Source organism: Pezoporus wallicus, unplaced genomic scaffold (assembly GCF_028554395.1).
Source record: "Pezoporus wallicus isolate ANWC-B61680 ecotype Strahan unplaced genomic scaffold, APGP_CSIRO_Pwel_v1 contig_8269, whole genome shotgun sequence".
Lineage (NCBI taxonomy): Eukaryota > Metazoa > Chordata > Aves > Psittaciformes > Psittacidae > Pezoporus > Pezoporus wallicus.
The window spans coordinates 128500-147126 of NW_026635013.1; the positions used below are offsets into that span (position 1 = coordinate 128500).

Genomic DNA, 18627 nt, shown 5'->3' on the forward strand with positions numbered 1-18627 from the left:
AAATACCCTCTCCTCCAAAGGGAAAAAAAAGACATCCTCAGGAATAATTCAGCACAGCAAGCTGGCAGACATACAGCCCTCTATCACCTCACAGAATCTGCAGTTATGTGTAAAGCTAAACCTTAGGAAAAGAGCAATTTCAGTCTCCCTGGCAAACCTGAAAGTAACCATGCGGCCCTGCGCAAGGCAGCTACTGACAGAGCAGCTGCATGGATAGAGACACATTTTTACAGTGACTGGAGCAGGGACTTGTGGTAGGATTACTAGGTTTTCCCTCCAGCCCTGCATTTGATTTGTGCTGTGTGCAGACCCCTTAATTTGTTTCTGTTTTGCCCATCTGTGAAACTGAGATAAGATCACAAGGGAATTGTAGAGTGTGATTCATTAATGTTTATTAGACAGAGGGAAATCCTTAAATGAATGGCACTGTATTCCAAGAGCACAAAGTCCAAGACTGCAAAGAGGTTGATTAAAACCAAATTTGCTATTCCCAGGTTAAGAGGACAAAAAGAAAATTGAAAAACCTTACCTGCCTCTGTGCCTGCCAAAAGCAGTATGTGATTTAAATAAAATCAAGCAGAATGTGCAAGTGTGTATACATTCATGCAGATGTATAGATCCATGAAAACACTTCCCAGTAAATGTACACCAAAAAGGGTAATGAAGTGTGAAGTTTCCAATCAGATATAATACAGCAGTGTATGTGATCACCATTAACTAGGTGAGTTACTAGTGGCAACACAGCATTTGTACATTGTGAGGCAATAAATATGCTTTCCTAAAGGGATGTAACAAGTAGTGTATTGGCATGTTCCATTACGTACCTGAATGAACAGAGCTATAGACTGCTTACAGTAATCTTGCTGCCAGACTGACATGCTCTTCATGCTTATGGAGGAGTGTTTAAGTTATTTCAGGTAATTGCTGCTGGAGAGCCTCAGGGAGAAATGGCAGATTTATACACTTTAGTGTTACCCAAAGTAGGAATCTGCATGTTGCAAGAAAAGACCCATGCACAAATGATTTGTCAGTAGCTGATGGACAGTTTGTGCACTGTTAGAGAAGGGATTCATCCCTAGAGAAGGGAATCTCTTTTTTTTGGTCAGACTGTTACAAACATCTCAAAGCAATAAACCCCAAGATGTAACATCAGGTATCTCTCCTAGTTGCGGTACTGTCATGACACAGTTCCTGCAATGCTGTCTTATCTCTGGCTACTTTAGAAATGAAGGGCAGAAAACCAGCTTATCTGTCTGCCAGGATTTTACAATGCCAGTTTGTAGACAGGCCAAACAAACACTTTCAGATTAGACACCTGAAGCTGGCAACGTTGAGGACTGATGGAACATTTTCCAAGCTGCAGAGTGCATTGCAAGCGCTCAGCCCTCACAGTGATGCCTGAGCCTGTCAGTGAATATTCCTCCTATTGTGTCAGAGGTAGAAATTGAGGTGATTGATGGTAACCGGAGTCAGTAGGTGGCCTAAATTCAGTCACGGTATGATGACAAATTCACTGTGTGATTCTTGTCATTGATACATAGCCTGAGTGTGAAACATCAACAGACACAGGGTTCGTAAGGAAACAAACGTTATGACATAGAGACAAGACACAGTGCAAACACTGTGCTGGAGCAGGAACAGGGATTTCCCAGCTAGGCACAAGCTGGGCAGCTGCACTGCAGGCTGGTGTTAAGTTCAATGTACATCGCTTGCCACCTTCAGGCCTTTTGTGAGCTCACAGACATTGCTAGAGAGCTGTGGCCTTTGGTCTGGCCTCAGGCAGCAGAAACAAGCATCCTCAGTGTGGTAAATCACAGAGACTTGTCGTTTTAAGGAGCTGTTTTCCCTTCATCATGTCTCTTCCCCACACCCTGTCGATGGTGAGGGGGAGTGCAGGTTAAATGTAAGGCAGCTCTTCCCTGTGAGGGTGCTGAGGCTCCGGCACAGGGTGCCCAGAGAAGCTGTGGCTGCCCCATCCCTGGCAGTGCTCAAGGCCAGGTTGGACACAGGGGCTTGAAGCAAGCTGCTCTAGTGGAAGGTGTCCCTGCCCGTGGCAGGGGTTGGAGCTGGGTGAGCTTTAAGGTCCCTTCCAACCCAAACCCGTCTGGGGTTCTGTGATTTTACACCGCAGTTCAACTGCACCAGGCCTGGAGGTGCTGAGGCACTGGGCTTGGGCGAGCCAGAGGCAGCCCAGAGGAAAGGTGCCTCTGGCTTCCTTGCATGGGCAACGTCCCTCAGGAAGGAGCAAGTCCCACTGTGAAAAACCGCAGCAGATTTGGGGGAAAACACAACGATTTCGGCCGAGAGCGCGGGTCACCAGCTGCCCGCCCCGGCCCGGAGCAGGAGGCGCGGCCCGTTGAGGGGCGTGGCTTCGTGGGGCGGGGCTTAAGGAGGAGGCAGCATGCTGCTGCGTCAACAGTGATGTCATTACGTGCGCGCCGGCGCAGCTTCCGGGTGTGTTTCCGGGTCGGGGGGTGCGGGTTGCGTTGTCCCGGACGCGGGGGCCGCGGCTTCTATGGCGGGAGCCAGCTTGCCCATCTGCAGGTACCGCCGGGCACTGGTGGAGGCCGTGAAGGAGCAGCCCTTCCTCATCGTCACCGGAGAGACGGGCAGCGGCAAGAGCACGCAGCTGCCCAAGTACCTCTTCGAGGCAGGTAACGGCCGCCGAGAGGGGAAGCCCTTAAGAGCCCCGTCGGCTCTGCGGCCTCGGCCCCGAGACGTGGGAATGGGCGCAGGTAGCCGCGGATAACGCGGCTGTCACATCGTGGGGGCGCGGCCTCTGCCCGGGGCTGTGGTGACGGGAGGTGACGTGATTGGGGTTGTTCAGCCTGGACAAGAGAAAGCTCCTGAAGGGGAGATCTTAGAGCAGCTCCAGTGCCTAAAGGGCCTCCAAGACACCTGGAGAGGGGCTTGGGACAAGGGCCTGTAGGGACAGGCCAAGGGGAATGGCTTGAACCTGCCAGAGGGGAGCCTGAAATGAGCTCTTAGGCTGAAGCTCTTCCCTGTGAGGGTGCTGAGGCGCTGGCACAGGGTGCCCAGAGAAGCTGTGGCTGCCCCATCCCTGGCAGTGTTCAAGGCCAGGTTGGACACAGGGGCCTGGAGCAAGCTGCTCTAGTGGAAGGTGTCCCTGCCTGTGGCAGGCGTTGGAGCTGGATGAGCTTTGGGGTCCCTTCCAACCCAAACCCGTCTGGGATTCTATGATTGATTAAACCCTTTAAACAAAGAAACTCAGGCCATATATGTATTATGTTGGTACTTGTGTATAAACAGACTGAGTGGCACTACTCAGTGTCCGTGTTCTCCCCGTTTCTCCTGTAGGCCTTGCCAAGCATGGAGCCATTGGTGTCACCCAGCCCCGGCGCGTTGCCACCATCTCAGTGGCGCAGCGGGTGGCCGAGGAGATGGGCTGTTCACTGGGCAGTGTCGTTGGGTACCAGGTCCGCTTCGATGACTGCACCAGCACGGTAGGGCTCTGTGTTCCTGGCCCTGTTGTCATGGTGGGGTCAGTGGCTGTGGCATAGGTATGGAGTGGTACAGCCCTATTGCCTCTCCTGGGGCTTTGCACACAGAAGGTCTCAGGCTTGAGAAGCTGTCTGTCCAAACTATGGGAAAGCTGCAGTTATATATATCATATAACTCATTTGATTTAATTTTTTTGAACACATTACAAGTAAAACATTTCCAAGCACCTGTGATCTTGATGTATGTTGTGGACAAGTGTGTGATCTTTGTAGAAGTGCTTGCTTGGAAGTAAAAATTCAGGATAACAGCTAATGTCTAATTAAACCTTTCAGGATACTGCCATCAAGTATATGACAGATGGCTGCTTACTGAGGCAAATACTGGTAGACCCCCTTCTTAGCAAGTACAGTATCATCATTTTGGATGAAGCCCATGAGCGGAGCCTCAGCACTGTGAGTGGCACCTTATATCTGTCTTTTTGGGTTACTTTCTCTTTTACTTGGGTCTCTTTATACCCTTCTTTCACTTCTGCACAGTCACGGAATCACAGAACAGTTTGGGTTGGAAAGGACCTTGACTGACTTCACATGGATGTGCTTTAAACTTTGCTGTCCTAAGACCATGGAATTGCTGCTGTGTTCTCTGTTTATGACATGCTGCATAATCTGCAAATAAGATGTGTCATGTAATCCTGTTGGAATTGTAGCTGTTGTTGCATTTGAAAGCAGTTAAAACTTGGTTGACTGTTGGATACTTTCCCCGAATTTCCAGGAATTTGAAGCCAGCACAATGAATGCAAATTTTCTAGAATCCTAATATAAAACACCCCAAGCCACACACAAACTACCAAACCCCTAAAACATCTCTGTCACTGTAAGGCCTAATGTTCCTTAGGGTGTGTATGTGCCTGTGCAAAGAGATTAAGGCGTTTGGGTTCACGGAAGTATCTAGACTGACCTAAGTACCAAAAGCTATCAAATGTCACTCTAACCCTTCTGTGGCAAGTGAAGTGAGACTCAAGTCACTCAGTCCTCAATAGATTATGTTGTGCGTCAAAACAGCCTACCAGTTCAGCAGATAATCTGCCAGTCCGGCTGGGGAAAAAAGGAAAATGCTTTCTGAATCCCAGTTCTGCCCTCAAGCATCTGAGAGTATTGCAAGTAATTGAGCTAGGGTGATGTAAGAAGTTTCTGCTCCTTCACCTGTTTCTAAGATTTTTAATCCAGAGCACTGCAGAGTAAAACAGACTTGCTGAAGTCATAACAATAAATAGTACAGCAAAGGAGGGTGCACATTCAGTCAGGTAACGTATGCTGGACAGAGGTGATGACTTTTTTAAATGGGTCTTAGGTAACTGCTTGTAAATGGCTTGAGTGTGACAGTACAAAAATGAAAACCAAAGGATTTTAAGTTGCACTCACTGTGGTTATAGGCAGTGAGGAGAGCTGACAAAAAATCATTATATTCTAGAAACCAATTTGTGTGCTTACAAGCCAGCCAGGGGACGTGCATGTATGCATATCACTTAGGCCCTGCAAATGTGATTTTCTGTGTTCACTATACTAGCAGGATAAAATCAGTCCTTTCCAAGTTCATCAGGCACTTCTTAGTAAACTGGGGCACTAATAGAAGTTATTTCTGGTTTTCTGTCAGGATATTTTATTTGGTTTGCTGAAGAAACTATTTCTACAGAAGAAACCACCAGACAGGAAGATGGCAATGAAGGTGGTGGTGATGTCAGCCACCCTGGAGGTAGACAAGCTCTCTGAGTTCTTTGGACACTGTTCAGTGCTGCATATTCCAGGAAGAAGTTATCCTGTCAAGTCGATATTCTGCAACCTGCTCAGCCCCCGGAACACTGGCAGCCAGGCGTATGTTACAGAGGTCTGGCCTGGTTTACTTTGTTTCTGTGTTGTGTTCTTCTGGTGTGGTTATCATATGTGAAAGACCACAAGAATTAGCTGCTATATTGCTGTGTTTTTAGCATCTCTGCAGGTATAGGGATGAATTAGTTCTACGAGTTTTAGAGTGAGATTCCAGCTGTTACTGACTTATTTGTTGTTTCAGGCTGTAAAAGTGACATTGGATATCCACTTAAATGAACCAGAAGGTGATATCTTGGTTTTTCTGACAGGTGAGATTTTTTCTTTCAACAACTGATGGCTTTTCCGAGTGAAGCATGACACTGCCAGCAAAAACCAAAAAGGCAGTCCTTCCAATTACTGTCTAATTTGTCGCAGAGCAGTAAGCAGAGAAGGGAAAGTGGCAGATTGGCACACAGAGTCCTGTGAAGTGACAGTTTTCACGTTTAGGTATACATGAGATCAGATAAGAAGACATTAGCTTAAAAATCCTTTCTTCCTATGACTCCGTGTTGTCCATGTTGTCTATCAGGGAAAGTGGCAGATTGGCACACAGAGTCCTGTGAAGTGACAGTTTTCAGAGTACGTTTAGGTATATCCCTGTCTATGAGATCAGATAAGAAGACATTAGCTTAAAAATCCTTTCTTCCTATGCCAAATTTACTCCGTGTTGTCCATGTTGTCTATCTTATTTTCTTGCTAATTCAGGAAGGGAAAATTTCTTTAGCTGCAAAGCCCTACATCAGTGTATGGGCCAGGCACTTAGTCATTCATCTTTTAAGGAAAAGCCTTGGTGAGAGGTACTATGGTAAGACTGGATGTCACCTCCTTATCTAACTCTCACAAATAGTTCTTCCTTCTTGTAATTGTATTGATGATTCTTGTAACATTGGCAAAACAATCTTGTTTCAAGATGCTGCAAACTAGGAAGGCAGAGTTGCAGCTACATAAGGTGTTTTCATGCTCTTGTATGTTTTTTTAGGTCAAATTGAGATAGAAAGAGCTTGTGACTTACTTTTCAAGAAAGCAGAATCTATTGATTACCGGTATGAAGTACATGATCGATCTATTGAAGGCCTGCTTATCTTACCGTTATATGGGTCAATGTCAACAGGTCAGTGCATGACATAATATGGAACTTGATATCCATAAATGTTAACTGCAAGCGTTGTTATAAATAGTATCCTAATCAAGCATTTGTTTTGTAATTGGAAAAAAATGGCATTCATTAACCCATTTGTTACAATACTGTAGCTCTATGGGTTTTTTTTGTCATGTTCATAAACTTATCAAACTTTAGCCTTCTGTGTACTGGCACAGAATCCTGCAGATAAAATTCATGGCATTGAGGACTCCAGCTTAGAAAGGGGATATTGTGTAACTAAAACTTCAGATGTCTTATTTAGGCACTTTTTATTTTATATGGAAAACATATTATATTACCAGTAGGTTTTTTGTGATGAGAGTAGACCTGTGAGGGAAGATAGAAGTAGTTGCGTGTCACACAATACAAGAAAGTACGGGTTATCAGAATGAGTCTGTTTTATTTGGCAGCAATACCACAGTTGGTTTCAAAAAGTTAAAAGGCCTTTTGACCTTTACTGAACACAGACACTGTGTTTTCAGATGAACTTTAGTGTGGTGGTTAAATGTGAGGGTGTGGTATGTAGAATGCCAAGAGGTTGAATAAGTGTTCAAAAGAGCAGGACAACAGTTTCCATGTGGAAGTACTGCTGTGAGGAAAAAACTGGTAATGATCAGCAGAGAGGGAGCAAAACTTTTACCTTCTTGAATGAGCAAAATGAAAAGTTGCATAAAAGAAAGGTAGAGCTTCTTCCTTACTCCATGATAGGTGTTGGATTCCTGACTGAGAGTGGTATTTTGCTTGCTTATTTAGTGGCAGTTTCTAAGAGGCTGTTGTATTTGAATATGTTTAGATGCACAAGAGAAATTTTTAATTAAAGAGTTTTTTATATTTTTCAAGTATTGTGAGTGAGAAAATTTCAGGGGAAAGCTGAATTTCCACTTCCCGTTTTTTGTTCTTTGGAAAGGCAAATGTATTAATAGAAACTGCACATGCAGCTTTGTTACATGTTAAAATAAGACTTGCTGGAAACATGGAGCGTTTAACTGAATCTTCACCTTCACTTGCTCTGATTGTTAAAAACTTTCAAATCCTTTGTGAAGATTCTATTAAGACCATCTTGTTTGTTTTTCCTAGTTCTGGGTTAGGAAATATCCAGGAGGGTTGGCCTTTTTTGATCTCAAAATCTTGATTTTTGCAAGCAGTAAAGAAGATATTCTTTGATTTCTGGTATGTGCTAAAGTAGAGCCAAATCTGTATTTTAGAATGTTATGTGATTCATTTCTGATTTCATTCAACTGACTTTCACTAAGCATTTGAGTTTGCGCAGCGTTAGAGATACGGTTTGAAATCAGCACATTGTAACACAGCATTCTTTGACTGACCAACTGTCATTTTAGATCAACAGAAAACAATATTTTTGCCAGCTCCCAGAGCCATTAGAAAATGTGTGGTATCGACAAACATTGCTGCAACATCTCTGACGATTGAAGGAGTCAGGTACTGTTTCCTGTTCTTCCTAAAAGCTGTAACAGGGAATTTAGGAAGTTCTACTAAATTTGAAAAGACGTGTCTGAATTCCTTCCACTACTACACCTGCCCAATGATTACCTGTTACCTTTTTTTGTTTACGTACTGAATAATAAAACCCTTGATAGTATTATGTAGTCTTACAGATGACTAATTTTGTTGGACCCTAATATGAAACCAAATCTCAGCTCCTTTAAATGAACATAGTCTCCTTGGGTGCTGGGAGGTATTATTTGTAACATCCTGTAGACTGAACCATTGCAGGGCTGCAGCTGAACAGCAAAGTGCAATGACCTGTTTGCAGCAGTTGTAGGGTAAATGTGTTCTCTCGCTTTGATTACATACATGTGGCAGTTACCTGTCTGTCTCCTGAGACCTCTGTTGTTTTTTCCTCTGACAGAGTATGAATCTTTTTCAGATATGTAGTAGATAGTGGATTTGTGAAGCAGCTGAATCATAACCCCCGAGTTGGCTTGGACATACTGGAGGTGGTTCCCATTTCAAAGTGAGTTTTAAAAAGGTCACGTGTTTGGTGCTTCTCGGCGTTGCTCTGACAATACAGTGTGTTGGATGATCTTTAATAAAAAAGGGGTGTAGGGTGGCTTTGAGGCTTCATAATTTAAAGCCTTCTTGTTTGCTGCTAAGCAGAAAGTGGTTCAGGACACAAAACTTTCTGTAAGTTACACGCAGTAAGAAGGAATTGACAATGCATTGACTGTAGTCTGAACAGTGGCTCACACGTTATCCTCTCTTTGCTGAATACAACAGTCTGATTCAGAGAAGCTTAAAAAAAAATCTTCCCTTGTACAGAAGTGCTTCTTCATGCTGCTAGTTCTTGTATAGCTGGAGTTCTCAGTTGCTGCACAGTGTAATATATCTTCCATCTACAAGTATAGAAATTGCTATTAATTTATCATAGTTACAGTGTGCTGCTTTGGATAATAATGGAAGGGATCAAGAGTTTGTTTTTTTTCCCCTGCTTTTCTGTTTGGAAGGAACGAAGCAAAGCAACGAGCTGGCCGAGCTGGCAGGACATCATCTGGAAAGAGCTATCGGCTGTACAGCAAAGAATTCTGGGAGCAGTGCATGCCTGACCACACTGTGCCAGAGATCAAGAGAACCAGTCTGACATCTGTCATCCTGACCTTGAAGTGCCTTTCTGTGCATGATGTCATAAGGTAACCTCCATGGAGGGGGGATTAACATTTTCTTCCTGTCAGCAGCAAGGCAGCACAGGCTCCAACAGCCTGTTGGCAGGAGGCAGGATTGTCTCTGGCCAGCTGTGGCACTTGGATACAATCAGCTTTTCTGCTGTTCTCCCCAGTCATTAGTGCCAGATTGGATCCTGAGCCCCAGTTCAGTTTGAGGTTCTGCTAAAACTAGCTCCTTCTCTCCAAAATTAAGTAGTTAATAGTGTTCCTTTAAAATAGCCATGTTTTATATCCCAAAAGCTTCATCTCTGTGGAAGTGTCTAATTTTAGAATCATACACATGCAGAGAATTCAGTTCATCTTTGCAAGTGCCATGCTGGGATTTGTCATGGTAATTCTTTAGCTTGAGGCTGTACATGTAGTTACATGCCCATATGCTGAAGATGCTCATGTGCACTTGGGTCACAAACCTGTACTGGAAGTTTAGAACAATATTTTAAGAAATATGAAAACTAACAAAGCTTTTCTGAGTCTGAACAGTGAGATTTTTTTATTTTCTGTTTTTTAATCTTAACTTTTTACTATAGATTTCCCTATTTGGACTGTCCTGAAGAAAGGCATATTTTAGAAGCTCTCAAAGAACTTTACCAGTGTGATGCTATTGACAGGTAAAAAAGGGGTGTAGTCTCTACAAGAATTTAATGGTTTAACTGGTGTTAGGGAGTTGTTCGTGTGGATTAAAGTACTTCCCCCAGCAGTAGAATATGTTTCCTTATTAGACCAGGAAGTTAACAACTCTGTTTTAATATACTGCCTGTAAAATTAGGGTTAGAGTCTGGCTTAGGACTTGGGAGGTACAGAATAATTTCTCCACATTGCCCTGGAGTTCCTGAGTGACCTCAGACAAATTATCTCAGCTCTGTGTGCTGTAGTTCTTGACAGCAGATCCCAGACTGTTGTGATGAAGGTACTTAGGCAATAGCTGTGAAGCCCATCCAGGAGCATAGGACAGGAAGTGAGATCTTATCCTAAGCTTCCAGGAATTCTTTAATAAACTAAACCCCTCTTAATCTTAAGCATCTGGTAAACTCATAGAGCTGGGTTTGCCTGCCATGGAGCAGGTATAAGGAAGCTGGAGAAAGGTGAAACATTCTTCTGCTAGTGACATTTGCTTCATGTCTCCAGCACCTACCTGGGCACACACAGACTGTGGTGTTGCAACAGTCCAGAGGGAAATGCTTCTTTCGTGCTCTTTATCAGTATATGGTGGCTGGCATTGTGTGTGCATGTTCTGATTTATGTTTAAACACAGTTTTGTTCAATTTGGTATTTGAATCTTTTTTTTTTTTTTTTTCCTGGGATAAGGAGAGGCCACGTGACAAGACTGGGTGAATTCCTGGTGCAGTTTCCCCTCCCTCCCAACCTGACCTGTGCTGTCATAAAAGCTGCTTCTCTTGACTGTGAAGACCTGCTGCTTCCCATAGCAGCCATGTTGTCTGTGGAAAATGTCTTTATTCGTCCAGGTAGGAAGCCCCTTATCCCAAAGCACAGCTTTGGTTAGAGAGGGGAATTCTGCTTGGACAGGGACATCTCTGTCCCACCAGGCAATCGTCAGGCAGCACACATGCTTCACTGGGAGACCTGCAGCTTCGCCCTTGGTAGTTTTTGGTGCTAATAGTTTGTGAGGCCACAGTATCTTATAGGTGTATCTCAAGGTTATAAAGCAGGTACTGATTCTGTATTTTGAACAATGGTAGCACAAGCCTTTACTTCAGTGTAAGGATACTGCTGCCAAGGAGCAAGTGTGTTTCAGCTGGGCCCGACACTGGTGAGAGACATTAAATGAATTCTTTAAAAAACACTTACGTTACAGTGTGAGGAAGTGTCCTCAAGTGCAGTACCTTGTCTCCCACAGTACATTGTAGCAGGTCTGTAGAGAAGAATGGTAAGATTAGGACAAACACATAATGGTACTTTGCTCGAATGCTTTTATAGCTTTCTGTAGTCTTGGAGTCAGGGCACATTGGACACTAGGAACTGGACAACTGCTGTTCCAGTGACTTCAAAATAGCATGGAATTGAGTTGTATTTGTCTTAAGGCTGTGAGCTGTAAAGCAGCATATGGGTGAATGGATTGCTGAGAGGTTGTAAGGGGGGGAACTGTGTCACAGGAGGGAAAGAAAAAGAAAACCCACAAAAAAATACAACCAAAAAAAAACCCCACCAAAAAAAAACCCACCCCAAAACCCCACCAAACACCTCCAGAAATCCAAACTGCACTACAGCAGATGGTTTGCTGTTGGTCTAAGTACAGACAACAGGGACTGATTAATGTTCTTAACAAATGGGATTGCTGCCTCTGAATTGACTTCTCTGTTCAATAACTCTGTTTAACCAAATAAACCTGTGAAGTTACTGTGAGAGGCTCAACACTGACTCAATTTTCAGTGTTTTTCTAGATGGAAAATGTAATTCTGCTGTGGTTCCAAGCTAGCACCTCTCACTAGCACTAAACTCACTCTCCTGTTTCCTCCTTCCTACCTTCTTTCCCTTACCGTCTGCCTCCCTCTTTCCCCTTCAATGTGCTACATACAGTCTTTATAGGTAGCATAGCATTTCTGGGAGACCTTTGTCCTTTCTAGTCATTCATTGGCTTTTTTCCAGTTATCTCTGTAGTCTATTAACTGTGCCCATTAGTGCAATAGCTAAAGACACTGCTGACAGTACTGATAGCCTGGATTCTGCTCTGGGGTCTTTGCCATTCCCACAAATGTGCATTTGCTTTCCCATCCTCCATCTGGCAGTATGCCCTTGTTATCTGTTCAGCTAGCTAACACACAGCATGCTCGTTACTCTCCAGCAACCCCGTACATTAGGACACAGACACAGAGACTCCCATCCTGAAGGCACTTGCTCATGTGCACTATGTATATGAAAAGGCTTTCTTAATTTGTTGGTGTTATTTTTGATACCCATAAACTTCTGGCATTGTCTGCAGGAGAGCAGCAAAGGATGCGTTTACCTCTGCAGCCATATCCCTCTCTGCTAAGAGGAATGGGTTGTTCTGGGGACAAAATTCTTTGGGTATTTAAATCTTGAAGTAACACTTTGGAAATGTTGCTTTTGCCTGGTACATTCCCAGTATTTAGTGAAGGTAAATTCCCACTAAATTCACAGATTGCATTTTTAATAGTCTCTTATTTACTTAAGATTTCCATTACTGTGTCACTTGAGTACGAGGACAAACAGATCAGACTGTGCTTTGATGGGGTGGTTTCAACGGTCTTGTTTTTCTCTCAGGACAAAACTTTCACTTGACCCCTGTGAGCTGTTTGTTTCAGGTCACTGCTCTGACATATTTCCATGTCAACATCTGAATTGATTGTAAGAGAGAAATGAATAGAATGTTTCTTTCTAGGAGTCTGGAATTCTTCATCTCTAGTGCTGAGTGATGAAATTAATCACAGATTTATTAGCGTATACCTGTTCTTGTTCAGTAGTAGTAGAAGGAGGAAAAACAGTAAATGCAGCTGCAGAGGAGAGACAGATTAGAAAATAACATGAAAAGAGCCAAGGCTGTCAAACACACTTTGGAAGAGTGCTAATAGAAAATTAAGTAGGGGTGATAAATAAAAATTACTTTGCTAACATGAGATGTAACTTATTTCCTTAGGTGATCCTCAGAAACAAAAGGAGGCTGAGCTTCAACACCAGGAACTTTCCTCACAAGTGGGAGGATGCAATGACTTTGCAACCCTCTTAAATATTTTTGAACAGTGCAAAGCAAGGTATAACATGATTCCTTACATTAGGTGGTTTATGCATTGCTCATTACTCCCAGCTGCTGATGGTTTTTAGATATATTTTATACATGCATGTGTATGTACTCATACCTAATTGCAGATTTGTTTGTTATTGTGATCTGTAAGTTCTGTCAAGACACTTATTATTTAAACAAACAAAGTAGCTGGCTGTGTAAGTTGCCTTCTTTGTAAGACCATAACAAAAATAGAGGCAACTTTCTGCCTGCAGCTGACAAAGGGCTTCTTTATAATACAAGTATTTCTGTTCTCAGCAAGTCTCCTTCAGCTTGGTGCCAGAAATACTGGATCCATTGGAGAGCTTTAAAATCTGCTTTTAGTGTGGAAAAACAGCTTCGGGAAATAATCAGTAAACTGAAACAGGTAAAAATTGATTTTTTTAATATCACTGAGTTATCTAAGTTTATATTTGAGACATATACTGGACTACTGAGCCTTTGCCAGATGGTTGCTGTCTTTCTCCAGTAGAAACTAATCCACTTAAATATTTATTAGAGCATCCTTCTTATAGCTTCTGTAACTAGCAGATATGATGCTGGTAACAAGCAAGAAGAGGGTTTTTCTCCTTTCTATGTGGTTTCTGTATGGTGAGAAATCCAAAGTTTAAAATCCATGGGGTGGAAGGAGTATAGCCACTTTTTTTTAGGAAAGATCCTAATTCACATCTTCTGTTTACATAGCTGCCAGACTTCCCTAAAGAGACATTTGAAGGTTCCAAAACTGAAATACTAAGAAGATGTCTATGTGCAGGATACTTTATCAATGTAGCTAGGAGGTAAGTGATGAAGTTTGCAGAATTGAGTGGAAAAGATATTACACATATTCTTTAAAGGTGTACCTGCATATTGAAACTGAACAGTAAGGCTGTGTGATGTTAAAAGCAGCAATTGCAGCTGAAGGTGGTGTTTCTGCACAGGGCTAGATGCCTGGTGAGTACACTGCTTTTCATTCTCATTACATTCTTGGAACAGTAGTTTTTTCTGTCTGTGAAATGAGCTTGCAAGGTGATGAGTAGTTCCAGATATGAAACTAAAGGTCTTGGAAATCTCCAGTTATCATGGCTGTCAATTCCAGTCTCAATCACAAGCCCTGTTTATTATTGCATTATGTTGCAATGTTTCTGCAGTAAATTAGTTATATTTTATTTCCTTTTTTTTTTTTTTTTTGCAGTTTAATTCTGGAAGGATCTTTCTTTGCTATATATTTGAGTATTTTCTTCTATACTGCTGCTGATTTGCTTAGTTTAGTGTAGTGCTGCTGTCTAATCATGTTTCATCATTTTTAATTTGGTTTTTTTTTTTCCCCAAACCTTTCAGATCTGCAGCCAAGACATTCTGCACAATGGATGGACATGGCAGCGTAGTGTATATCCATCCTTCATCTACAGTAAGTAACCAAAGTTTGTTAATAAAATGGCAAAGGTTCTATAAAAGGATTAAGAGGCTGGTCCCTGCAAACACTTGCTCTTCTGTTTGGTTTGTCCTGACTTACGGCCAGGAGAAGCATCAGTGTTCATCTTGAGAGTGGGGAAAAGCCTCACTTCTTCAAATTTAGTAAATGTTTGGCTTATGAAACGAGTGTGACATATGCTGAAGTTTTTTCTCTGGCTCTTTGGAATTCCTGAGCAATTTTAAGGAAGTCTATATGCCTTAATTTCCCTATCTGAACGTTTAAGGTAACATCAGCTTTCTCTCATTTTTGTGTCTGCATTGGAAGATATTCCAGTGGAGGATGCTTTAGAAATAAAGATTCTTTTACCAGTTCTGAAATAATCTTTTTATTTTTCAGCTGTACAACCAGGAGACTCTCCTTGAGTGGATCATCTTCCATGATGTCACAGTGACATCCAAAATCTACGTCCGGACAGTATGTCCTATTCGCTATGAATGGGTCAAAGACTTGTTGCCCAGATTGCATCAGATTGATGCGTATGAACTGAGCAGTGTGGCACGGGAAGAAGTAACTGAAGAGGAAATAACCAAGTGGAAAAATAAGGAGGACCTTAAGAGGCAGTATGGTAAGCGCACTACTACTCCATAGCTATGGCATGTATAGTTTCCAGGGTTGTTTTGGACGTGTGTGTATATTATGCAACTAAATGCATTCAGTATTAATCTGGATGTGCTTAACATATTTGATACGTGTAGATCTAGCTGTTTTCATGTCTTACTACAGCTCTGCAATCCTTATTTCCCTGCCTCTGCAGTGCAGGATGTAGTGGTGTTTGCTTACTGGTTCTTATCATGCTCCCCCCTTCTTCTGGTTTACTGTAGCTGACAGGAGCAGAACTTAACACAGAGTTGAATAAAAGCATTTTGAGTGTGACTGTTATTTAAGTTTGTGAAGGGTATCTAGCCATAGATACCCAAAATAATACGGTCCTGAGAGAGAGAAGTTCTAAGGGCTATGGGGTGGTGGCAGGAATTAAAAAAAAACAAACAACCCCAAACCCCCACCAAACAAAAAACATGGAGAAAAGTGTTACATTTTGGTGAATGTCTCATTCTGACAAGGAACTTAATGCCATATGTTTAGATAGTCAGTTTTAATTAAAACTGATGCCTGCTAACTGATGTGGCTGCTTGACATTCTTTGAATTCCTCTGTCAGCAGGTTTCACCAGGCAGCCAAGTATTCAAAGGGCCCCCTTACTCCTGAGATGACCCTTTCAAAACATTGATTTATTGTACAGTACAGGCACTGACTGTAGAAATTCTCTTGTTTTCTTAACAATACAAAAAATGTAGACTCCTATGCTCAGCTCACTGTCTCTTTCTGTCCTGCATTATTGTATCAAACAACTATTTGAAATGCTAAAAACATGAATTGGATTTGTTTATAATTTTTCTGGAGAGTATATTTGTAGTATTGGATAATGCAGAGGAGCCTCATGTATTTTGATAAAGCCCAAGGAGCTGAGGTTTGTTCTTTTTGTCCCCCTTAACTTTTTCACTTCATCAGGCAATTGTAAATTAATTTGAGCTTAGTATTGACTTTACAGATGTTGTATTTCTGGGAGCTTTGTTATAGATAGGTGGCTGAATAGCTGCCAAAGGCTTCATTAGTGCCCAATGGAAGGAAGGGCTGTAGCATGAGCTGAATTATTATTTGACTCCAAGACAGAATAATTACAAATACTCCAATAATGAATGACGATTAAAGCTTCTTCCTCATATTGAAGAATATGGTGCCTAGCTCCAGAGCCTTGGGAACAGGCTGCAGTGACTGCTTCATTCACACAATATTTATGCACTCAGAGTCTTTGAATGATTTTTCTAGTATTATTATTATTGTAAATTTTAACTGAAAATATTTCCTGCTTTTCTTCTGGGAGAAGCACTCCCAAGGTCTCAGCTCAGGGGGAGCGTGTTTCTAATGGTGTGTGATCTGGAGTATTGGCCTTTCCCACTCCTTTATCTGTATGTTATCCTCTCCCTTTTTCCTACCTCTGGAAATTTATACAGATCGTGCAGTCTTTCTCCTGCCTAAACATCAGCCTGAGATATGTAATTTAGAGGAGAAACAGGTGCACAGGACACAAGATGCATTGTATTTCTTTCAATAGAAAGCAAGAGATCTGTTTGGGGATGAGATGAGCCCAGATACAAATTGCCATGGGAATTAAGGAATGATTTTATTTTATTTTTCACTTTTTTCCCTTTCCCACTGAGTTACAGTCTGTCCTCTCTGGAATTCATTCAAATGACTGACTGGGACTTGAAAAACATAGGAGATTCTGCTGGAGGGCTTGGGTATTTTACAAATAGTAGGAACTGTAATGCTGGGGTTTACTTTGACACAGAAGAGTGTATTTCTCTCTCTTTTTCTCCCTCCAGAAGGAGTCATGGACAACTCTGTAAAGAAGATGGAGAGAAGGAATGATGATCAGTCAATATCAGATGCCCGAGCTCGCTACCTTGAGAGAAAGCAGCAAAAAGCCCAGGGTTTAAGTGGCCCATTGAAAGAAATGGGGTAATAGTTGTGGTTTCTCTGCTCCCACTAGGAGGAGAAGCAGTTTGGTGCAGTTGTTCTGGGTACGTTTGCATAATGCAAAATGTCTAACCAGAACGAAGGAAAGCTTCTGCTTTGTGGTAAGTTTGAGTACCGAAGCATAAAACACAATCTTCCTTTGCTGCATCCAGCAAGGAAAAATTACCAAGGTGAATTTTGTTGCTACATGTCACTGGCAACAAGTTAGTGGCCTCAAGTGCCCATCCCCTCAATGGGAATGAAGACGTGGTACTTAGTATGGGGCCAGTTCTGTAGCATTTAATTGACTTAGAAAGGTCTTGGTGGTCTCGTTGCTGTTAATAATAAAATTTTCTTAAAGGTTTAAGGAATGGAACTGCCACTTTTATCCATTTTACTTTGTATGATTGTGGCTATACAGTCTTCATGCTCTACACATTTTCCTGAGCAGTGTATGAAGTGCTCTTTTAATGACAGAACTATCGGGATCTAAATTCAAAAGGACATTTGCCACCAATGTTCTCTCTTGCAGACAGTGTTGGTCCTGCTCTGTATTGTGCTGTACCATGTACAGTGATGCTTCTGGGTGAAGGTGTCTTTGAATGCAAAGTACTTTTGTAGATGTTTTCACATTCTTGCTAACAATGCATAATTTTTGTCAGGGATGACTTAGCACTGTGTGTTTTCCATTTGGCAAAAAAACCCACAACAACCCAGCAGTCAATCCAGTACTCAGCAGTCAATCCAGTACTAGGTCCTGCAGGCCTGCTGCCCAGTAGGCTGTTTTTATGAATTTGATGACTGCTATTTTTAAAACGAATGCATTTTGGTCTGAAGATGTGTAGAATGTCTGTTTTCAAATGTGTAGAAAATACCCAGGGAAATACTAGCTTTATTCCTCAATTCAGGTATATAAAAAACAAAGAGTTGTGTTGCTTTGTCATCATAAAATTTGTTTCCTCCTCAGTAAAGAGGTCACCTTAATCTTAAAATGTTCCAGTGCTCTGGTGTGGAGCTTGTCTTGCTATTTTTCCATTTGTACTAATTCACATTTTATATAAGAGGTTAAAAAAAACTGGAAAAACTTACTGTCATTTTTCATGCCTCATTTGTGCACACTGTTTGTCACCTTTAATTGCTTTTCAGGTAACTAGCTTACACTGCTGAAGTTGTAACTAAGCCTTAGCATTTGGTGTAAAACATTAAGCATTCCACCTCTGTACTGTGCAGGCTGTAGCTGATCATAAACTCTAGAACCACCTTGGGATTCTCTTCTGGGGAATATATGATATTATTCTTCACAAGGAAGGTAGATCTGGTAATTGTTCTTCTATCTGTGGTTGTACCTATTAAAATGAAAAAGCTGAGGCTGGTCTGTGTACTTGCCAAACCTCGTGAAGAAGGTGTGATTCACAACTCCAAGAGCTGGAGAGGCTGCAGCGTTTACTGCCAGTTCCCTGCAGGGTCAAGTGCTGCTGTCAGCTAAGAGGCTCAACTTGAGCAACACCGCAATTGTCAATGGCCATGGGAGAAGCAAACAGCAATGCCAGCGGCTGCTCCATGTTTCAGAGCGTAGAAGCAGCAGGGAGGTTAATGCCCTTCTGTTTCCTAAGGGGATGTGTGAATCAATTATTCCTGGTTGCGATCAGTCTCTGTAGGAAGTGGCGTGTTTACAATTCCTCTTCCGTCAGGCTGTTTATCCAGGTTCAGATGGAAAAGGGGTTTGTTCTTTCATGCTATTGCTCGGGC

General features: G+C 42.2%; 1 protein-coding gene across 2 annotated transcripts; it reads left to right on the forward strand.

The window, feature by feature from the left end:
- The first annotated feature begins 2510 nt into the window (after positions 1-2510).
- Positions 2511-17245, forward strand: DHX40 (DEAH-box helicase 40). Of its 2 annotated transcripts, none has more exons than XM_057410319.1 (17): positions 2511-2654; positions 3319-3464; positions 3795-3914; positions 5116-5346; positions 5530-5596; positions 6307-6438; positions 7809-7908; positions 8357-8443; positions 8934-9116; positions 9677-9757; positions 10455-10612; positions 12763-12877; positions 13165-13273; positions 13591-13685; positions 14227-14296; positions 14699-14927; positions 16746-17245. In XM_057410319.1, the coding sequence occupies exons 1-17, from the start codon at positions 2516-2518 to the stop codon at positions 16883-16885; spliced, it is 2202 nt and encodes a 733-aa protein (XP_057266302.1). In that variant the 5' UTR covers positions 2511-2515; the 3' UTR covers positions 16886-17245. The 2 variants fall into 2 exon arrangements, with proteins under 2 accessions (XP_057266302.1, XP_057266378.1); XM_057410395.1 differs by having other exon boundaries at positions 16749-17245.
- The last annotated feature ends 1382 nt before the right edge of the window (positions 17246-18627 follow it).

Excerpts from the sequence above, each read along its gene's own strand:
- DHX40 (XM_057410319.1), top strand. The coding sequence starts at position 2,516 with ATGGCGGGAGCCAGCTTGCCCATCTGCAGGTACCGCCGGGCACTGGTG. Across the intron at positions 5,347-5,529 it reads GCCAGGCGTATGTTACAGAG|GCTGTAAAAGTGACATTGGA; the intron begins GTCTGGCCTGGT and ends TTGTTGTTTCAG. Across the intron at positions 12,878-13,164 it reads TTTGAACAGTGCAAAGCAAG|CAAGTCTCCTTCAGCTTGGT; the intron begins GTATAACATGAT and ends TTCTGTTCTCAG.